The sequence below is a fragment of the Berghia stephanieae genome, chromosome 7 (genome assembly GCF_034508935.2).
Source record: "Berghia stephanieae isolate SIO BIC M18660-M18661 chromosome 7, UCSD_Bste_1.3, whole genome shotgun sequence".
Taxonomy (NCBI): Eukaryota; Metazoa; Mollusca; class Gastropoda; order Nudibranchia; family Aeolidiidae; genus Berghia; species Berghia stephanieae.
In genome coordinates this window covers 25,388,639-25,411,393 of record NC_088366.1, presented here as the reverse complement: position 1 = coordinate 25,411,393, position 22,755 = coordinate 25,388,639, and the positions used below count along the sequence as shown (strand labels likewise).

General features: G+C 35.7%; 1 protein-coding gene across 2 annotated transcripts in view; it reads left to right on the top strand.

Moving 5' to 3' along the window:
- The window catches only part of LOC144976938 (Y+L amino acid transporter 2-like), a 48,544-nt gene extending 26,788 nt beyond the window's left edge, over nt 1-21,756 (top strand). For both annotated transcript variants that reach the window (XM_078921563.1, XM_078921562.1), the window contains 6 exons: nt 6,044-6,167; nt 8,751-8,854; nt 9,985-10,081; nt 16,241-16,390; nt 19,193-19,370; nt 21,567-21,756. In XM_078921563.1, the coding sequence (XP_078777689.1) occupies nt 6,044-6,167; nt 8,751-8,854; nt 9,985-10,081; nt 16,241-16,390; nt 19,193-19,370; nt 21,567-21,631 (718 nt within the window). In that variant the 3' untranslated portion in view covers nt 21,632-21,756. The remainder of the gene's footprint in view (nt 1-6,043; nt 6,168-8,750; nt 8,855-9,984; nt 10,082-16,240; nt 16,391-19,192; nt 19,371-21,566) is intronic.
- Nucleotides 21,757-22,755: the final 999 nt, after the last annotated feature.

Below are 22,755 nucleotides of genomic sequence, written 5' to 3'. Positions count from 1 at the left end.
CCATTAGAGACAACCCCAGTTATTGAAAAAGTTTTTCAAAAAGTTGCAATTGACATTATAGGCCCTTTAACAAAATCAGATAGAAACCATACACACATACTAACACTAGTCGATTACGCAACCAGGTGGCCAGAAGCGATAGCATTGAAATCAACTACATCGGATCACATAGCTGAAGCATTGATGACAATTTTTACTAGAATAGGCATACCAAATGAGATACTGTCGGACAATGGACCCCAATTCACATCACATATTATGCATGAAACCATGAAACTCATGGGAATCCAACACTCATTCACAACTCCCTACCACCCCCAAGCAAATGGTCTTTGTGAAAGATTTAATGGCACTCTAAAGAATATGTTAAGAAAAGTGTCAGCAGAAAAACCAGATGATTGGGACAGATACTTACCAGCAATCCTATTTGCATATAGAGAAATACCCCAAGAATCTACAGGCTACTCCCCATTTGAGTTGATGTATGGACGATCACCTCGCGGCCCGATCAATATAGTAGCCGACATTTGTAAAGGGAATGAGGAGGACAATAACGAAATTATGTTTGCTTACGAATATGTAAGAAACCTGAAAGACAGAATAGTGGATACATGTAAGCTAGCACAGGAATCCGTCACTAAAAAAGCAGAGAAATACAAGGAATACTCCGATAGAAAAAGCAAGTCAAGAAAATTTGAGATTGGTGACAAAGTACTAATACTCTTACCCGATGACTCGAGTAAACTTTTAGCTACATGGAAAGGACCATTCAAAATAACAGCAGTAAAATCTAATGTTAATTACGAGATTAAAATTAACAACACAACAAAGACATTCCATGCAAATATGCTAAAAAAATATTTTGATAGAGACACAGTGTCGCAACCTATGTTTACTAATATCGAAGCTTCAAATGCAGGATTGATCATACCGTTGGTCATGGGACACAGACACCCGAGACAGAAAAACAAACAAAAATCGCACAATTGCAACCACCTAAGACAAAAAAAGAAGTACGCAAAGTACTTGGGCTCCTAAATTTTTACAGGAAATACATTTACAACTTCGCGCACATCGCGACACCGCTAACAAATCTGACAAAGAATGGGTCACCGAACAAAATTGTTTGGACAGAAGCGTGTCAGAATAGCTTTAACCAATTAAAGGCATTACTCTGTTCAGAACCAATTCTTAAATTACCCGACATATCAAAAGAATTTGTTGTAAGAACTGACGCGTCTGATAAGGGCATCGCAGGTGTACTATTACAGGAACATGAGGGAACTCTAATGCCTTGCTTATATGCAAGCAGAAAAATTATTGGACAGAGAATCACGATACTCTGTAATAGAGCGTGAAGGACTGGCCATCGTCTTTGCTTTAAAGACATTCAGCAGATATCTACTGCTAAAAGAGTTTGTGGTCGAAACGGACCATAAACCACTCACGTACATAAGAAATAACAAAATGAATAATAGTAGAGTACTAAGGTGGAGTCTATTTTTGCAAAATTACACTTTCAGTATCTCTCACATACCAGGTTGTGAAAATATTCACGCCGACCTACTTTCTCGATTAGTGTAATGACGTGAGAAGGGTATAACTTAACCTCCCATGCATACTGTTAGTTACCTCGCAAACTATGCCAAATCAGAACGCACAATTTCGATAATTTTATTTGTAAACATGATGACCCAACTTAATGTAACATTGAGTATTGTTTGGATATATATACCATACCCATTCATGATTTGGGAAATCTTCTCTTTATCTATTATTGTTATGAATTTTCACTCATTTATGATTAATAATTGAAATGTCAATATTCCATTTACATTTTCATTCATTTCATTCAGAAAATTACCTTCATATCATCGACTTAAATCATGCTTCATTACCATCACTATTGTTTATCACAATGATTTGTAATCACATTGCCATCATATTGTTTATCACAATGATTTGTAATCACATTGCCATCATGTCGTTCATCACAATGATTTGTAATCACAATCTTTCATTGTTATTGTCACCCATTCATATACCTACGTTAATATAAACATTTCCATGTCTAGTTAATAAATAATTTAATTGTAGCACAAATCATAACAATGGATTAATGCTAGAGTATCATGATAGTAAATTTACTTCCGTTTGTAAAATCTATCTTTCCCATAATGGTTAAAGAGTATATTTTAAACGTGGGTGGGGGGTGTCACAGTAAAGATTGTTCACAATTATCTTATTAAATTTTATTTTATTAAGAACTGAATTCATCTCACTCCAGTTATATTTCGGTAGGCTTAGATAAACTTTACCTTCTAATATTAGATCGTCTTTCCTTTTATAGCCTTCCCTCGAATTAATTTCTAATTAGTGAATACTTTTCGTTCTACATTCTGTCACGTAGCCATTTATTATAAAAGCTGATAGGTCTAATATTCTACACTCACTTTCTCTCCACAATCTATGCCGGACGGCCAGTCACTCTATTCCTATATATATATTGTAAGATTTTTATCTTTTGGGACTTTGTAGATATTATATCTACACCATTAAGACGCCGGAGCTTTTAACTTTGATTGTATAATCTTCAAGGATCAAACCCAAGCCCGCTGTACTACACTATAACCCCTTACCAATTGCCTGGAAGTGGAATTTTACGAGTCCAATCCTGTTATCAGAGGAATAGATCATCCAAGCCCATCAACTGCCTGGAAACGTAAACTTATGAACCTGATATATTATCATAAGTTACGTAAAGTATTCATATCTCTATTTGTAACCGCCACGATCACTGTTTATCTCTTTTAATTAAATTTCATCATCATTTTTATTTCATTGTAAACAAATCGTTAATTGTTTTTCATTTATAGTAACTAGTAAATTCTGGGGCCTCATTCTACATATATCTTTATGCATAGTCGAGTAGCTCTTTACTCACTTGAGACCATGACACAAGGGAAAGCATGATTTTTCGCTATGCGAAATAATTTTTTTGTATACAATGTCAGTCTATTAAAAAAAAATTGCGAGTACCCTTTCCCGCACCGTTTGCCGGGTCCCCTGCCATCACCATCAAACTATTCTAAAACTTGACTTTTCAAAGATGTGTTTAACAATATACAAATGGCGGCATTGTCACCTGAAGAATATTCTAAGCAGCAAAATCAGCCCCAGGGTTCGTGAGCATTCATCAAAATATTCTGACACATTATCATAAAAATTCATTACCGTATATGACGACAATATGCATACTGTCCACTCCGGATAATCACAACTCGGTTAATCGCATCTTTCGGTTAATCGCAACATTTCCCAAGAATCGGAATTAATTCTATATAAAAGTCACTGGTTAATTGCAACAAACTTCGGTTAATCGCAACAAATTTTCGCTCTCAAAATGTTGCAAAATCAAGAAATCAAGCAAACAAAATATTAAATTTTACAGTGGATGAAATCGTGACAGGTTGAAGAATCGAGAATGAGCGGGATTAATGCTACAGTAGTGTGTCACCCCTCTATTACAGACAAAAGAGGTGAGACCTTGCAGTATGGGTTTGTAATGTCATCTGTGGCCATTAAATAGGAGTCGAGGGTTGGTCATAGCCTTATCAACAGGTAGTCAATCACAGTTGTAAAGAGAGAATGGGCGATGTCCTTTGTTTTAGGATTGACAACTGTGCATTGTGACCAACGGGGTTGGTGAGAGCTTATTGTCTCTCATCACGGCTAATCTCTTTGACTCTTACAAATGTTGAGAACAAAAGAGTGATGCGGCTATGTGGTCTTGTGGTATTACACTCGCTTTCGTATCGGAAGGTCCAGGGTTCGAGCCTCGCGTTCGGCGCATAGGTGAGTCCTTGGAGAAGGCTCTTTACTCACATTCTCTCACCGTACTCAGGTGTAAAATGAGTACCTGGCCGTTAACAGCGTTGTCTGTGCCCAAAAATTGTAATATAGCCTAACAGGCGTCATGTCCCGTCCTACATGTTAAATGTTGCTGTTGACCAGGGACCCATTGTAAAGCGCTTTGAGCACATTTAGTGGATAATGCGTTATATAAAGCTCAATTTTAATTTTAAAAAATTATTTTTTAGTTAATCCAATCTGAATAAGATGTCGACTTGCATCAAAGCTGCTTTTGCTTGACAAAATCTATACAGGGCTGCCATAAAGTTTTTATTTCAATCAAATTGCTCAGTCTGTCGTGGACTCAGAACAATGTTTACAACAACTGGTTGGAGATTATCATAGTTGTGAAAAATGTTGCAATAATGGACAGGAAGCTCAACTGCGGTTAGTTGTAACTTCGGTTAATCGCAACATTTTCGCTGATCCCACGGTGTTGCGATTATCCGGAGTGGACTGTATTATTATTTTGACAGGTTGTGAGTAATGCTCAGGATCTTTTGAGCTGACTATTTCGGGTCTCACACATGCACTAAAGTAGCCTATGTTTGGGTGACATTTTTATCAATAATTATCATATTTAAAAAATAGTGTGATGTCAAAATGCTGGATTAAATCTCTTTCTAAATGTGAACCCAGTCCTCAAGAGGACTTGATACATACCTGTTGCAGTTGATCTTCTGGTTTCAGGGTGACGGCATCTTATTTTCTCGACTAAATAGACGCTGGTGACCACCCACTCGCTCTCTGTCTATGCATCCTGCTACTGATAAAGTGATACCACCTTATGATTCAAATTGTTATCTATTCATTTAAATCCTCCGGAGGACTGGCTACACACTTCCAATAAGTTTTAAACCGGAACAGAGGATGGTATGGTGTCATGAAGTCTGTTTCCCATTGAAATTAATGTTTGTTTCCTGACACAAATAAAAGGAAGTGTATTAGTGTATGCACCACTCATTAAAAAGACACACACATATACATAAACAACACACACACACACACACAAACAAACACACACATATGCACGACAATATAATTGCATAGCCAACTCCATCACTTCAATAAGTACACAATAATATTGTCAGATACCATAATTAACTGAAATCTGGTATACGTGCTCGTCCAACAATAGCCGATCCAATAGCCTTATCAAGCGGCTTTCACGCATCATAACATAGCAATCAAATCAAAAAATAAAATTCTTATACTCGTTGAAAAATATGTGACCAGAGCCTCAAAACTGTATTATGTGGATTGACCTAGATGCAGAAATAATGAATTTCCAATTTTTAAAAAGATGAGACTTGGTTTTAGTGTATGTTTAAAGTAGGAGAATCGATATAGATAATGTTTTAACAGTAGAGGGAATTATGCCCAAATAATCCCATTGAATTGTGCAAATTAAGGTTGAAAGCATGACGATTATTTATGTTATATGGAACATGAAAAGTCATATCATTTATGCTATAGAACCACTCTGAGAGATCAGTATTAGTTGAGATACAAGCATTTTAAGATTTGAAAATTTTTTAATGGACAATTTCTTAAACTTGAAAAAAAAATCCGAAACAAAATTAAAAACAAAAACGAAAAATACAGCAAACATTAAGTTCGAAAGTCTTACAGTTTCGTCGTAGCTATTCTCTTTACATTGTCCCTAAAAGGAATTAAGTTGACGTTACACAGCTCTTTGTTATTGTTTTTAGACCGCCAATTGGGTGATTAGTTCTCTCTATAAAATATATCAATCAATCGATAAGCATTTAAGAATAAACCTAGTTTTGTATGCTGGTATGTTTCATCTAGTGGGCATATTTTGTGAGTATTTTATATAAACGCATAACAACAATATTGACTTGATACCAGATTGACGCAAACGATGGGACACAGGTTTTTGAAAACATGTTTCATATACCATTTTTCAGATCTTTATCGTACCTGCTCCTGTCCTACATGTTAAATGTTGCTGTTGACCAGGGACCCCTTGTAAAGCGCTTTGAGCACATTTAGTGGATATTGTGCTATATAAAGTTCAATTTTTATTTTTTTTAAATTTTTAATTTTAAAAAAAAAATTGACACAAAGGTTTAAGATTTCATATTATTATTATATTTTAATTTCACAGAAACCTTCCAAGAGCCATCTTCATGTCTATTCCAATAGTCACTGTCATCTACATCCTCACAAATGTGGCTTATTTTGCTGTGTTGACGCCAGCTGAAATTATTGCTTCTGATGCCGTGGCGGTCGTAGGTTTTTAAAAAAATCTTTACAGGTCTATTCATTTCATAGGGTCTTGCAACATTAAGGGTTGCCAGTAATTAGGTGAGTGACAGTTCAAACCCCCGTGATACCTGGATGAAAGAGTCGAAGATCCAGATATTCCTGACCCCTGAGGCCGAGGTTTAAGTTTTCGCCTCACAAAATATCCATATAACCCAGTGTTCCTGAAAAAAAAGAAAAAGATAAAATAATACATGTTTGACATCACATGCAAATTTCACATTTTGCCTCTAAATTTTAGCAACGTAAACATTACCTAATATTATTGCATTATTTTGATTTTGGAATTGAGAAAATGAAAAATAAATATGGCAATATAAAGTGTGCACAGCACTTTACATAATGGTTACAGAAACTTTGACCCTGATATTAGAAGTAGCGAAAACAATTAAGTAGAACATTGCGATAGGGCAGATATCAGCAAGCAATCAATTATTACGTCGTGGTTCACACAACAAATTGACGTCTACCGTAACGGGACAATTAAATTCCACATACATATGCAGAGCTGCCTTCTTGAAATTAAAAAAATTCGTAGTTTCTCAGGGGAAAAAGGAATAAATAATAACGTGAAGTTGAAGGTAAGCTTCGATTTAATTACAAAAACAGATCAAATGAACGTTTCGGGTTTCCCCTTTATCAACAAAACAGGATGAATGAAACACCACAGATGAATGAGATGATGTGGTAGTGGCGTAGTTAAGATGAATAAACAAAACATTGGTTGACTACGCCACTACCACATCATCTCATTCATCTGTGGTGTTTCATTCATTCTGTTTTGTTGATAAAGGGGAAACCTGAAACGTTCATTTGATCTGTTTTTGTAATTAAATTGAAGCTTACATTCAACTTCACGTTATTATTTATTTCTTCGAGCTTCAAGCAGCAACATTTACACTAGGGGAAAAAGGAAAAAGTCAAGCTAGATAGCTTTAGAAATAAATAATTTGCCCTCAGCATGATTCAAACATGCTCAAAAGTCCTGAATATAGGATCTAAGGAGCTAAACTTTCCTTTTCAACAAGATTTATTTGAGTCAAAGAGACGAGTGCAATCCTGGAGCTACAGCCAAAAATTAGTATATCTACGAAATTTTCGTAGTACTAGATAAGTTTGTGTATGTACATATATGTCTAAACAGGTTAATCTTTCTCACTGTCTACATTTGAATGTGGACGAGAGTTTACATTTGAGACAATATGATTTTAAATACTATTTTCAAAATTAGGTACAGGATTCATCTTTATAATGAAGTTACAGCTATATATTTAACATAGATGAATTGTCTTGTTATCTAGTGCAATGGAACTCAAATAGGGAACAATAGTGGATTGTCAAAATACTGGTTCCAATCTCCTTGGAAGTGTGAAATCAGTCCTCCGGAGCGCTGGATAATACCTTGTGCAACTAATCTTCTTGTTTCAGTGTGATGGCATCTTATTTTCTAGCCCAAATAAACGTTTGCAGTTAATAAAGATCATCCATCCTTGCACTTTTACGCCCCTGTTACTAAAATAGCTATGCCACCCTATGATTCAGTATGGAACAATCCTTGTTAGTCGTCAAGACTTTTGGTTCTCATTATGACCTTAAGGTCGAATGCTCCAGTACCTTTGGAACATATCAAAGAACCGAATCGGCCAGTTTTACAGTTTGTGGGTGCACATCAAAATAATATGCATTATTTTAATCACTTTTGTTAAAATTTTGAGTAATGATCAGAACTTGTGGGCTGATTGTTTTAGGAAATATTAAAGTATTTAAGGTGGCTATTCTTTTGTCCTATTTCGAGCCGCAAAGTTTAATCAGTTGAATAGACTCAACGGACATTTACCCTACTCAGATGTGGGACATTAGAAATGTGCGTGAGATAAAGATCTGAAAAGTGTTCATGAAACAGTGTCAAACAAAGCAAGAAAGAAAAATAGAAGAAAAACCCAAAAGTCAGTCTTTCTGGACTGGGGATCGACCCGTAATCAGGAGGTTCGATATTCGGCCGAGGAAGACCGACTTTTTGGGATGTATTTTCTTTCTTGCTTTGTCTGGCACTTTTTCATACGCACTTTTTCAGATCATATACGTATATTATAAAATGTAATACAACTACCTGCCTGATAACAGCTTTGTCTCTGTCTAAAAGACACCATAGTAAGTTTCATATCTTGTCCCTGTTGGCTTTGAACCTTTTGAAAGACCTTTGATCACATTTTATGAGTATCAGTTAAAAGATAGAACGAAGTTGACGTCAATCAGATCTGTGTTATTATGTTTTGCCATCCATGTTTTTGAGTAATTCTCATTAAACTGTATTAACCAGGCTATAAACATTCACGGTTACACATAGTTTTGTGTGTTGGTCCGTTATATTTCCGGATGGCAATGCTATGATTTTCTTAGCCACGCGCACAGCATCTATTTAAAGCCTTAAACTCAAGTTGGATTTTAATGAAACTCACAATTCAGTTTTCAACTAAGTAACATCTTCATTGTACCAATTTAAGGCATTCAGTTACTAAAGTTGTTTCACATATTTCTAACGTTTCCAGACATTTGCCGACAGAACGTTAAATGTGATGTCATGGACCATGTCTGCCCTTGTTGCATTATCTACCTTTGGATCTTTGAATGGTATCATTTTCACCTTATCAAGGTGGGTATTGTCTCATTTTAGGTGACCATTTGCTGTAGATCAAAGATCTCGTGTCTCGTTTGTCACAAAAGTCACCAATGTTAAACGCGGTCAGTGGCACCCAACGCTCTTTGCACACATTGCGCCACTTGAATAAGGTATGCATGAGTATCTGGCTACTTGTAATGGTGGATATTCTAAGATTACTAACACACAAAGGATCTCTTACAAGCGATTGGTACTGTATAGAATGGAAATATGGTTCCAAATAATATGGCCTGCTGGGGGAATGAATGAAACATTGTGAAGTGTATTGAGCATGCTTAGACCGTGGGAATGTATTATGGAGAGGTTCGGATAATATTTATTGTATTTATCATGTCGGTCTATACTTGATACTTTAATTAATTTTAAGCTTAGCTTTTTTAAAATTCCATCTAAATTCAATGCCTTCATTGAGAACGATCAGTACAAGTACGAGACTAAATTAGATTACGCTGTGTGTTGGGTAAGCGTTTATTAGCCATAGCGCTCACTGGCGTGTCGAATACTTTCTCGACTACTGTGGCTCGAGAGATACTAGATACTAAGTTCGGCGGTTGACAACGTAACTACCAGCTAGTGAAGGCTGTTCAAATCACAGGGCCACTTAAATTAGCATTTTATCTGGTCACGTCGCACAATTTTAAAATGTTTCTATTGCCTTCGCTGTCTCGATGCGACCCTGTATATTCTGGTCATATAGTCAGAGATATAAAGCGTGCTCAGTAACCCTTTGGGTGACTTTATGCACTTAACACAAAACCCCAGTGTGTGTGTGGTTAAAAACATTTACTTGTTTTGTAATAGAATAATAATATATATAAATTACGCCATTTCAGAGCGGAACTATATGATCCCGTCGCCTAGGCATTCCATTAAGGAATACAGATAATCCATCAAACAGGATGTCTGATGTCAACATGAATCACCCAGGTTGTCCAAGAGAGCAAATCGGGGGTTACTAATCTTGGCCATTATTCATATGTTGTTATATTGAATGTACATTTTAGGCAGCGAAGTAGAGGGCAGTGAGTTTGTTATATTTTTTGACTTTTCAATAAGATTTACTCCATTGTCTGAAAATTGATGTTTAAACTAATCTATTTCAGAACGTATTTTGTCGGGGCTCGAAATGGCCACCTTCCTGGTTTTCTGGCCACAATCAAATTGGAAAACATGACACCTTTACCTTCATTGTTGCTAGGGGTAAGATATTTGGGAGAAAGGGGGGGGGGGTATATTTATTTCCAAGGTCATGTTCCAAAGAGAAAGAAAGAAAAGAGAGAGAGAGAGAGAGAGAGAGAGAGAGAGAGAGAGAGAGAGAGAGAGAGGGGGGGGGAGAGAGAAAGAGAAGAGAAAAAAAAATAAATATATATTTATGTGGCTCATCGTCTCAGAACGATATTATGTCGGGCGTCGTGATAAATGGGCGTACATTATGGAAGTAAGTTTGGTATATAATAATAACTCGGGTTAAATTTATGTTTCATTGAGGGCCTTTTTCAACAATAGACGATAACTAATGTCTTACGTTTCAGTACATTGTAAAAAAAATTAATATTAAAGGGAAGCAATGCTTTTTCACAACACATCGTATTCATAATTTCATAGATTTTCTCCCTTCTTTAACGCCACAGAATGAAGTTTTAGTTTTAGACCGATCCATCAGTAGCACTGAATTGATGCTATGCGTTTAAGTAAAATACTCACAACCTTTTCTAACGAATTAAACGAAGCAACACACAAAAAAACTATGTGTAACCTTAAACGTTAAAAGCTCTCTGATCTTGAAGTTGATGTTAGCGTTTAGTCAGGGGCGGTTGGTCACATTGTATTTAAGGCGGCACAAATCCGAAATACAGAATCAAATTTTATTGGTCTAGTTAATTTAACTTAATTTGACCTACTTTGTATGTGTGTGTGTGTGTGTGTGTGTATGTGTGTGTGTGGAGGGGGGTATTGCAATTGTTTGCATATGTGCGTGTATTTGTGTGTGCGTGTATGTGTGTGTGTTAGAATATTAACGAGACGTACTCACAAAAGAGCATCAATTATCTTGGACAAAACTTGTCTGTTAACTTTCACCTGTTCATTATAACGACTCACAGACGCAGCATGTCCTGTTTCGAACTGATTTCTTATATCTACAACGTTGAAAAGTTTATATTTAACAGCATCTGTGACATGGCTATTTGATTCAGAATGTTTCTTCAGTGCCTGAGAAATGTGCGCAATATCACTGAATCCTCCTGTTGTCCGTTATAGCATACATCATCAAAAGTCAAGCAATAAAAACAATGAAGCGTTTTTAACGGCTTTCACTGGCAGTAAGCCATTCAACATTTTAAAAATAATCATTATTAAATCGGCGCTGTCTCCTCGGTGTGTTAGAAACTAAGTTAAAATTCACTGGTTTGTGTGGACCTAAATCTTTCACCACTATTTTCTCTTGAGGGGATAAGTGTCGGAATCGATTTTCAATTTAAAAATCAACATGATTCATGATTGGTTACAAATTACAGAAATAACTTTTTAAAATAAAATGATTCAAGATAAAAACAGGTAGTTTTCATAAACAATGACAACAGCGATAATACATTTTCTCTGAATACTAACGGTATGACACACAACTTTAGAATAATTGAATTTAAAAATCCACATTTAATTCCAAACGCAAAGCACTTGTTAACTTCACACACAATCAGCGACATCTTTATAATTATACTATTACTATTATTAGACAATGCACACAATACAAGTTGAGTAGGGATCGTTGGGAGTGTGCGGGGATGAAGGACTCCGTGGGGTCAGGGATTTTTATTTATAGTGCCATGTGGCTCTTCTCGGTGCATACTTTGTTTACTGTTCTTTATATTTAATATATATTTAAGCAAAACCAACAATGATAAAATATATATTTATTGCCATTCTCTTCATCCGTATATCTAAGTGAAGCAAAGCCTCTTCTTTCAGTGATAAAACTGATATGGTTTTAATTTATCCCAAGTAGGACCTCAGGGCGTGCATCGCTAGATTGATAACAACAAGATATGAAGTGAGTAGAAAAGTGCCAGAAGACAATAGAGAATAAAAAATTTTTTCGCGGCGGTGGTGGGGTTCGAACCTGCGACCTTATTGGTACGACAACTCCGCCTGGCAGGTGAGAGCGTGGCTCTACCGTGTGAGCTATCCACGAACACAAAAATATTCGTTTCAAACTCAAAGTCATTACTAGATCCCTCTCTCACCCACTTCTTGAGACCGCCGATTCGTTCGTACACCACCATCGCGAATAATTTTGACCAGCAGTTAAGCTTAATAGCCAATATTCTCAACACAAACATATAACATAGAAACGATTGAGACATTGAGTATGCTCCGGTGTATGGGGTGAATTTTTAATTCAGAAAAGTGAGTGGAGCAGGCACTTATGTTGGTAACAACAAGATATGAAGTGAATAGAAAAGTGCCAGAAGACAATAGAGAATAACAATTTTTATTCTCTATTGTCTTCTGGCACTTTTCTATTCACTTCATATCTTGTTGTTACCAACATAAGTGCCTGCTCCACTCACTTTTCTGAATTAAAAATTCACCCCATACACCGGAGCATACTCAATGTCTCAATCGTTTCTATGTTATATGTTTGTGTTGAGAATATTGGCTATTAAGCTTAACTGCTGGTCAAAATTATTCGCGATGGTGGTGTACGAACGAATCGGCGGTCTCAAGAAGTGGGTGAGAGAGGGATCTAGTAATGACTTTGAGTTTGAAACGAATATTTTTGTGTTCGTGGATAGCTCACACGGTAGAGCCACGCTCTCACCTGCCAGGCGGAGTTGTCGTACCAATAAGGTCGCAGGTTCAAACCCCACCACCGCCGCGAAAAATTTTTTATTCTCTATTGTCTTCTGGCACTTTTCTATTCACTTCATATCTTGTTGTTACCAACATAAGTGCCTGCATCGCTAGATTGGCCGTCTTGGCCTAATTATTTTAGCAGTGAAAGACAATAGTTAGTTGGGGAGGGAGGGTGGAGGGAGATTGGGGAGTGGTAACTAACTTTCTTCAAGGTACAACAGATAAGGACAGGACGGCCAAACGAATACTGGCTCATATAAACAAAAAAAACTTCCCCACCACACCACACCCTCCGCTCATTGTCACCCCGCGCGGGCAACGGGGGAAAGATGAAACGTGCCGATTTGACGCTAACTTCGCGGGGCGACGCACGAGTCATCAAATATTAAATTCAAAACAAAAAGCAGTATGTGCTAAATTTTTAATCTTATCAAAATTTTTAAATTGAAGTTTTTCGTTTGGTTGACATGCTAATCTACGGAAAATATAGGGCGGCACAAAACAACTTCGCTCTATTGACCGACCGCCAGTGCGTTTAGTAAAATTCTCACAACATCCGACAGCCTAATATTTCACACCAACACAGAAAACTGTGAGTAACCTTAAACGTTTTTAGTCTGATTGATATAATTTAGTCAGAACTAATCACTAACAGGCTGTCTAAAAAGTAACAAAGATATGAGTGACGTCAACTTCATTCATTTTGTAGAAAGAATGAACTACCGTCACTAAGCTCTCTGTTAATTATTTTTAAACAGCCTGTTTGTGACAAGTTCTCTGTTAAGCATTAAAGTAAGGTTACACGCAGTTTTGTGTTGGTATTTCTAATTTGACTGGCAGCTCTTGTAAGAGTTTTACCTGGACGCACAATATCAATTCTCTACCTATCTAATGTTCATAGGAAATACAGAATAAAGCTCAAATTATCACCAAAACAATTCAAAAATGAATGACTATATCGGGTTTATTTTAAGTTATGAAGTAATTTGTACCTCAGATGTATGATCCGTTCCAGTGAATGGCATAACTAGTCGGATAATGAAAAGGTTTGAACTGAGATATTGCCAAGTTTAGTTAGAAGGTAAGTTTTGATCAAATATGAGTTCTTGTCATAAATGATAAAATCAACCCTTTTTGTACATCTTCGGGAAATATCAAAGCTTAATTTTATTTCTAAATATTTTTTTACAGCTAGCCAAGTTGAAAAAGTATGCAATTTGAGAAAAGTTGCTGGATACCTTTCCCATACATCTGACCATAACTTCATGAAAAATCACCAGATTTACCTGAAATAAAGATAAAATGCTTTGGGAGCATATTCTTTCAGAAAATGCAAAAACAAAATGCAGATCCAAAATTGTCACCTGCCGACTGATTATGTCATGCACTGACCCTACTTTTATTAGGTCGCGTTGAACTTGATACAAGGCTCAAGATTCAAGAGTTTATTTTAGACAATTGGCCAATTATGACCGGTGCACTTATTTACAAGTCTGATAACCCAATTCATTGTGGGGTCAATGTTGTATTGGAAATCTCAAAAAATGATGCAAAATATTGTCCATTACAACAGTACCTTACTTGGCCTTTAACTGCGTTAGATGTCCAACCTGCATACACGTACAAGTTGCCAATGACCATAACATCTCTCTGAACAAATTATTTTAACAATGATAATAATATAGGAATAACATTCTTTTTGTCATCATTTACAGCTAAAGAACAAAATAATAATATAAACACAAATTTTGAGTTATAATTTTGAAAAATATAAAACTTTTTGTTTACATTTAGTAGTATAAATGTCAAATGGGCAATTGGACTCATTGACTGACTGACTTAAAGCCTTCCGCTTTCTATGTCGTTCGACTTCGCAGCTTCGGCCGCTCCTCTTATTCTTGCAGTGATGATTCTCCAATTGTCTCTGTCTTGTGCCTTTTGTCTGATCTTTGATATTATGCCAGTGATGTTTATATGGCGTCGTCATTGAATTGTTTCAAATCACTATCGAGAGTAAGAGGCAAGATTGTTGGGAAATCTCTAGACCCGTATTCTATTTTTTAAAAAAAAAGAAAAAATGCACACGTTCGATTTCTATAAATTTATATAAAAAAAGAAATCTCTCAAGTTTTATTTCAGCACACAATACCAGTGTTTCCAGCAATCCCGCCTAATATTAAATATCCCCACCACTCCCAAAAGACTCAACTTCCCTCAATAAGAAATAAAAAAAACAAAAACAAAAACAAAACCAAAACACCCCCCCCCCCCCCAAAAAAAACAACCCAAAAAACCCCAACCCCACAACCCCCCCCCCCCCTTTCCAAAAAAAAAACAACAAACAAAAAACAAAACAAAACAAAAGAAAAACGAAACAGACAAAAACAACCCACACAAAAATAAATAAATAATGACAACAACAACAACAACAACAACAACAACAACAACAAGTAACCCAAAAGTCCTCCAGCAAGTCAGCTGTCTGTGTCTTGTGAGTGCACACAAACAAACAGACATCTAAATTAATTTTGGACACGCTTAGCACGTTACTTTAATAAAAATCCGAGTTTTATTTTTGGCAAACAAACAGATATTATTTCCTCAGGCAAACAGATAAACAGACATTAGTATTTTGTCATGTTTCCTCCGCTAAATGGACGAACAAAGCAGACACATATTGGTTATGTTATCTTTGAATGATATGACAACGGGCTCGATGACGTCACAAGTTAACTTAGGGGGGTACCGCATTAGGACAGGACGACAAAAAAAAAAGAATGGCACTCTTCGTTATTATTTAAATGGTGTTTGTTTATTCATCCTAACTACGCCACTGCCACATTATCTCATTCATCTGTGGTGTTTCATTCATCCTGTTTTGTTGATAAAGGGGAAACCCGAAACGTTAATTTGATCTGTTTTTGTAATTAAATTGAAGCTTACAATCAATTTCACAATATTATTTATTTCTTGGAGCTTCGGGCAGCAGCATTTACATTTCGTTATTATTTGACACATAAGTTTTAAATCGAACATGCTGTCTGTAGCAATTGCTATTGTCCGTTTCACGTTATAGAAACGGGGATAAACGCCGGCTCCATTGGCTTTGAAATATTACTAGACTACATCCCGTTATTTTCTGAGACAAGATACTAATTTGTCAGGCTATGTGGTCTTGTGGTATGACACTCGCTTTCGGATTGGAAGGTCTCGCTCGGCGCATAGTTGAGTCCTTGGAAAAGGCTGTTTACTCACCTTCAGTCACTATACTCAGGTGTAAAATGAGTACGTGGCCGTTAACAGCGTTGTCTCTGTAAAAAAAATGTAATATCGTCTAAAAGGCGTCATGTCTCATTCTATAGGTTACGTGTTGCTGTTGGCCAGAGAGCTTTGAGCACGTTCAGTGGATATTGCTCTATATAAATGCTCTTATTTTCTTTTATAATTGAGTAGAATAAAACGATATGTAAATTACCTATGATATTTTGTTGTTATCATCTCCAGTCTCTGATAGCTATGCTATGGCTGTGCTCCAGTGATGTAATAACACTCATTAACTACGCCAGTTTCGCTGACGCAGTCTTCAAGTCTCTGGTGGTAGTCGGGCTGATCGTTCTCAGGGTTACCAGACCAAATATGAAACGACCCATCAAGGTTTGAATTGTGTGATCATCATCATCATCATCATCATCATCATCATCATCATCATCATCATTATGATGATGATCATCATTGCCTTTTTCACCCTGGGCCAGGTTGTAGGCCACAGACAAACATTTTCCATCCTTCTCTATCCTGAGCTAACGTTTTTTTTTTTTTATCTCGAGGCATGACGATTTTTTTGGAGGCAATATTACAGGGTTTTTCTGCACAGAGACAATGATGCTAACTATTAACTGTTTTACACATGAGTATGATGAGATAATGTGAGTAAAGAGTCAGTTACATTAACGCAACTATGGGCCGCTCTAAGACATAGGTTAATGTTACTTTGTTTGCGCTGATAGCACGATAGATTTGTTAATAAGGTCCATTGAGTCAATGTTGTTTTTGTTCAAAGCAACAATTAATACCTTGAGCTTTTATTTAGCGCAATATCAAGTAAACGTGCTCAAACCGCTTTACATAGGGTCCCTGACCACCAACAACAAGAAACATATATTACGAGCTATGAGCCTGTTAGGCGACATAATTTTTTTTTCCGACAGAGCCAACGCTGTTAACGAACATGTACTCATTGTACACCTGAGTTCGGTGAGAGATTTGTGAGTAAAGAGCCTTTTCCAAGGACTCAGCTATGCGCCGAGTGAGGATCGAATCCAGGATGTTCCAATCCAAAAGTGAGTATCATATATTACAAGACCACAGAGCCGCATAAGTTGAAGACAATAATATGTTGTGATGTTTATCACATATTCTCTCTATTATTGGAACGGTCTACATTGACCACACAGGGCTTGTTAGATCATTTTATAGTAATGGGACATAACAACAAGGCTTTTTGCCTCCATAGAGACTCAGATCTCATAAACGACCATAGATATGACAAGACGGCCACAGGGAACTATTTCTTATTATGGAATTTTGAAATTTAATTTTAAACTAATTTAGCCTTTTAAAAAGGCAAAAGTACTGTGAATTTTATAATCCTAAAGTTAACCATTATGATTGATACAAAGTTTATATCATAACAATTCTTATGATTGCAAAAATCGCAAAGACTTTTGAGAGTATTTTATAGAAAATTATGAGTTATCTAAGGTAAACACTAGAGATTTAGACAGTACTCCATTAAAATGGAAATGTCTCTGAGCATGGCGGAAGTCATTGTATTTTAACAAACGAAAAGAAGACCACGCCCCCTTTGTTCAAGTTCCTTTCTTTTATGTTCATGGATGCGACACTGCCGCCTTTATGAGTTATCCTTGAACAGGTTGAGGCTCAGCGACCTGTCTTGCAGCTATGTCATTTTGGTCTTTTTAAAAATAACAAAACAAAAAAAATACCTCCGCCCCAAAAAAACAAACAACAAAACAAAACAAACCACAACCAAAAAGCGAACCAACCCACCTCCCCTCCCCCATAAAAAAAGAACAAACAACAAAAGAAAACTTTTAAAAAAACAACCCAAAATAACCCAACCCCCCCCCCCCCCCAAATAAAAAAACCCCAAAAAAACCCAACATGAACACAAAACAAAAAATATTGAATGAAGGAAACAAACAGAAATCTCAGCAACCGATGGAGGGAATCCTTTTTCACTAAAGATCTCAAGGGAACGGACCGACTGTGTTTCCCGACCTTGCCGTTGGTCTCGAATTAGTTTCGTCACCTTGGCTCCCTTTTGCGGCCCACACTGAGGTTGACACCTTTGTCTTTCCAGTCTTCCCTTGGAATTGTCTATAAAGAAGAAAAAAAAAAATCTCCCATCGGAGATTAAAAAAATGGAACGATTTTTTATTTTATTTTGGTGACTTTCCGCCTCAAAACGGTAATACTTCGGGCTAATTTTGATGCTGCCAATCATAGTGGCAGCAAAGTGGCAGATGCTGCCAATCAAAATTTGTGACTCATCGCCTCCAGTTGGTATAATAATGTAGGAGATGTTTAGATATTGTTTAGATATTGTAAATTGTTTATAACATAGCCAAATAACATATGAGAACATATGATGGGTTGTATCTGTTTGTGTTGCCGAAGAGAAAGAATATCATTGTTTCTCAAAGAGGGAAAAACTAAACATTCATATTCATTCCGATCATTTTGTCTTTAAATTCAGTTTTGAGACGTAATATATCCTAGTTCACCACGACATCATAACTGCTCGTGGCTGTTGGTCACGAATGACTTGGGTTTAGTTCATGTGTTCTATTGAAAAGAATGATAAAGATTTCTTGGAATACAAAACAAAAATAAAACACACACACACAAAAAAACAATTAACCCCCCCCCCCAATAAAAACAAAACAAAACAAAAACAAACAAAAAGAAATACAAAACAAAACAAACAAATTAAAAAAAAAAAGAAAACCCTCACACTTTTGGTTATGTTCACTTTAAAATCATCTTTACAAATGAATCGATTCATACTGATGGACTTTCCCAATTTTTATTAAAAGAAAATAAAAGATACTGATCTTTTCTACCATATGCACAACATGAAGTGCTGGCTTGAACAACGAACAAAAATAATGCGGTACCTTGTAATACCACATGAATTAATAATATCCAATAACCTAATGAAAATGAATTGCGTACAAAAATAATAACTCAATACACATCTCCATGGATATGTGTAAAGTGCAACGTTACAGGACATCAGCAGACTACAAGATTTTGGGCATCTTTTTCTTCCCTTCATTAATTCGTTTTGAAGCCATCATTTTTGGCATTTATTTATTTATTTATTATTTATTTATTGATTTAATATCGAGCTTTCTGGTTTTTTTCCCGCAGGTGAACCTAATTTTCCATGTGTTGTTCCTGATCCTATGTGCGTTCCTCATTGTCACACCCTTGCTAACCAACCCGATGGAATGCTTCATGGGAGTGGTCATGATAACAACGGGGATTCCCGTTTATCTGATTGGGGTCAAGTGGAAAAGGAAACCAGAATGGTTTAATGTCGCACTGAGTAAGAATCAATCATATCAATAGGGTCCAACAGTCGTGACGTAACTTCCCTCGTAATGACGCATAGTAAATTAGTAACTGATTCTAAAATATCGAAACAATGGCTTATGAAATACTTCTCCAACGAGCATAAAAGTGAATCCAGAGGAGAAAAACATTATAAATCTGATCACGTTTTGACTTTTATACATTCTGATCACATGACATGTGAATAAGTTCTAGCTTGCATGGAGAATAAAAAATTACCGATTTTCTATGTTTAGAACCAAGCTGTCCTTTGCTGGGCGGTCGTGACATCAGACTATTGAATCCTATTATAATAGGGCCCTAAAATATACAGTCGTCCTGCCTCATCCTATTTTATAGTTAGTGTTGCTTTTGTCTTGGAATCCCTTGTAAAGCGCTTTGAGCAAACACTGTAGCGGATAGCGTGCTGTATAAAAGCTGTTATGCTGGAAAATGTGTTTAGGAAGAAAGTGATGTAAATATTGAAAACAAAAAAAAAAACACTTGAAAAAGATAACATTGTGAGAAAACATGTGAGTCTTTATTGATGATTGTTTGGACAAGAAAGGCTGAAGGCGCTATTCCTCAAATTGCGCAGACTTGGACAAAATTATGGCTTTTAAATATACAATATTTTACAGGACAATGTCTTATATTTATTTCATACTTTTTTTTTTGATTTTGTAACTCTTTACTTGATGGTTACATAACAAACAGGGTCAGTAAAATTAAAAGTGTAAGGATCCAACCTTTTGGAATCTTATTTTAAAAAGAAAAAAAAATAGCGGGTATTCCATCAGCACATCAGAGGGTTACTGTTTTATATTGCAGATAATATCAGGCTAACAAGGATGGACCATACGCTTTCTCACGGAACACGTCGTTTTAAAACTTATAAATATATATATATATATATATATATATATATATATATATATATATATATATATATATTTTTTTTTTTTTTATTATTATTTATTTATTTATTTATTTATTTATTTATTTATTTATTTATTTATTTATTTATTTTTTCATTCTTTCTTTTAAAAAAATGTTTTTATAAAATTTATTTATTTATTTTTTAAAAATATGTGGCATGGAAAATTTGGTCGAAAACTCAAGACAAGTTTCCTGGCCAATATTTTTAATATGTGTTTTTTTTTTTTCCGATGTCGGTTCTATGGGAAAGATGGGCGTGTGTACTTATAACGTTGAGGAAGTAATAAGTTGTTAAACATTCATGTTTTTAAGCTGTTGTAAACAAATTTATTGAGTGCTTAGCAGCTTGGACTGTTAGGTCAAAAAGAGATTAGCCTGCTCTCTCTCTCTTCTTCTCTCCCTCTCTTCTCCCTCTCTTACTCTCCCTCTCTCTCTCCCTCTCTCTCTCTCTCTCTCTCTCTCTGTCTCTCTCTGTCTCTCTCTCTCTCTTTCTCTCTCTCTCTCTCTCTCTCTCTCTCTCCACTAGCTTTCTCTATTTCGCTATCTCTTTCTCTCTCCTATCTCTCTCTCTCCCTCTCTCTCTCTCTCTCTCTCTCTCTCTCTCTCTCTCTATATATATATATATATATATATATATATGTATATATATGTATATATATATATATATATATATATATATATATATATATATATATATATATATATATATATATATATATATATATCGCCCTCTGTGTCTTTCTAGTTAAAATATTTTATGCGATAAATTTCTCCCCGCCCACAAATTGGTATTATGATATCATTAATTTACTGTATTTATTTAAGTTTACAGTCTACAACATGAAACCTGTCTTAACTTATTGTGCTTTATTAAAGGAAGTGATTTTATTTTTTTAAACTGCAAATAAGAAAGAAAACAAAGGGAATTATTTGTCATTTTAACTTTATTCTATTTCTACATCTGTTCCAACCGACGTATACATGGTATTTGCAGGTCTGATAATCAAATGTTATTAGGGGCTTGATTTAGCACTGGTGTAATGGGCTTATTTTGTGTTGGTTTGAGAGTATTTCCATTACAACAATGTACTCACAACAATTTGAGTTATCATACCTGCAAGTTAGTATCCGTCGGTTTCAATCCATCATAATAGACGATTAAAGTCGTCACATTTTAACTTTTCTTTGATTGTTTTGAATAAATTTGATTTTGAGTTATTGAATGTTAAATTGTCTTGTTTCTCGTCCACAGAATCATGCTCCAACTTTGTACAAAAATTATTCACTGCAGTTCACGAAGAACCCCAGAACGATTGAAACAACATAAAAGTGATGGTGTATAGAATGTATGTCATGTTTGATTTTGATTGTAAGATATTAAAACACAGCTGATATCCTTAATGCATTATTATGCTTATTAATAAAATATTCTTGAAAACCCACTTTTGGAGTCTCGATCATGAGAGATAGCATGTATTGGGAAGGGAATGTGCTCGGTATTTCAAACGCGGGGGTTAAGAATACTTTTGTTATGCCCCTCCAATAACCTCAATCATGAATCAATAAATATTTGACCCCAAGAATCATCATAATGGTAATAAAGATATCATTGCGTGTTAAAATCTAATTTTCGTAAAACCGGATGTTGCGTGAGGAAATATTTATTGATCTCATACGTTTTTTTTTTTTACCAAGGATGATTGGGACACCACTGCTGTTATAGTAAAATCAATTGTTCCCCAAAGGTACTAACGAAAAATGGTAATTTATGTTAACAAGCTCAACATTTATGAGTCATTAAAACACATCGCCAAAGTTATAAGTCTAGATTAACTTTGAATGCGTCATGTTTTAGAACATCCTGGCAAAACGATTTGGTCTTTGCTTCGTACCCAGAACTGAAGTGCTTGTTTCATCGACGTGCTTTTTGACCTTGAGCAAGTCACATCCTCTAGCTTACTTTGATGTCCTGCACTGCGGCTGACGCCTGGGTTTATCCAGTCTTCCCTTTGAATACATCTTAAAATTGTAATCTCCGGTTTCAAGATGGATGCCTTATTTTATTCCACGCTGTTTACAATAATTTGTTTAACGGAAATCGTGAGGCCAGGTCTATTTAAATTATTAAACACTAAAGGAGAACAGAGATAGGTGAATTGATTTTAATTGAAACAATGAGAACATTGCTTACTTATTCAATAACGGATCGAATAAGTTTGTTATTTGCTATCGACAATTGGTAGCCTTCTCTATGTTTTACAATAATACATCACGTTTCGACCTACATGCTAAATCTTGCTGTTGGCTAAGGGCCCCATGTAAAGCGATTTGAGCACGTTCAGTGGAGATTGCGCTATATAAAAGATCAAGTACTTATGGGGTTTTTTTTCTTCACAATTTTGGGCAAAATAAAAGTAATTTACAGACCTGAATTCATGTCG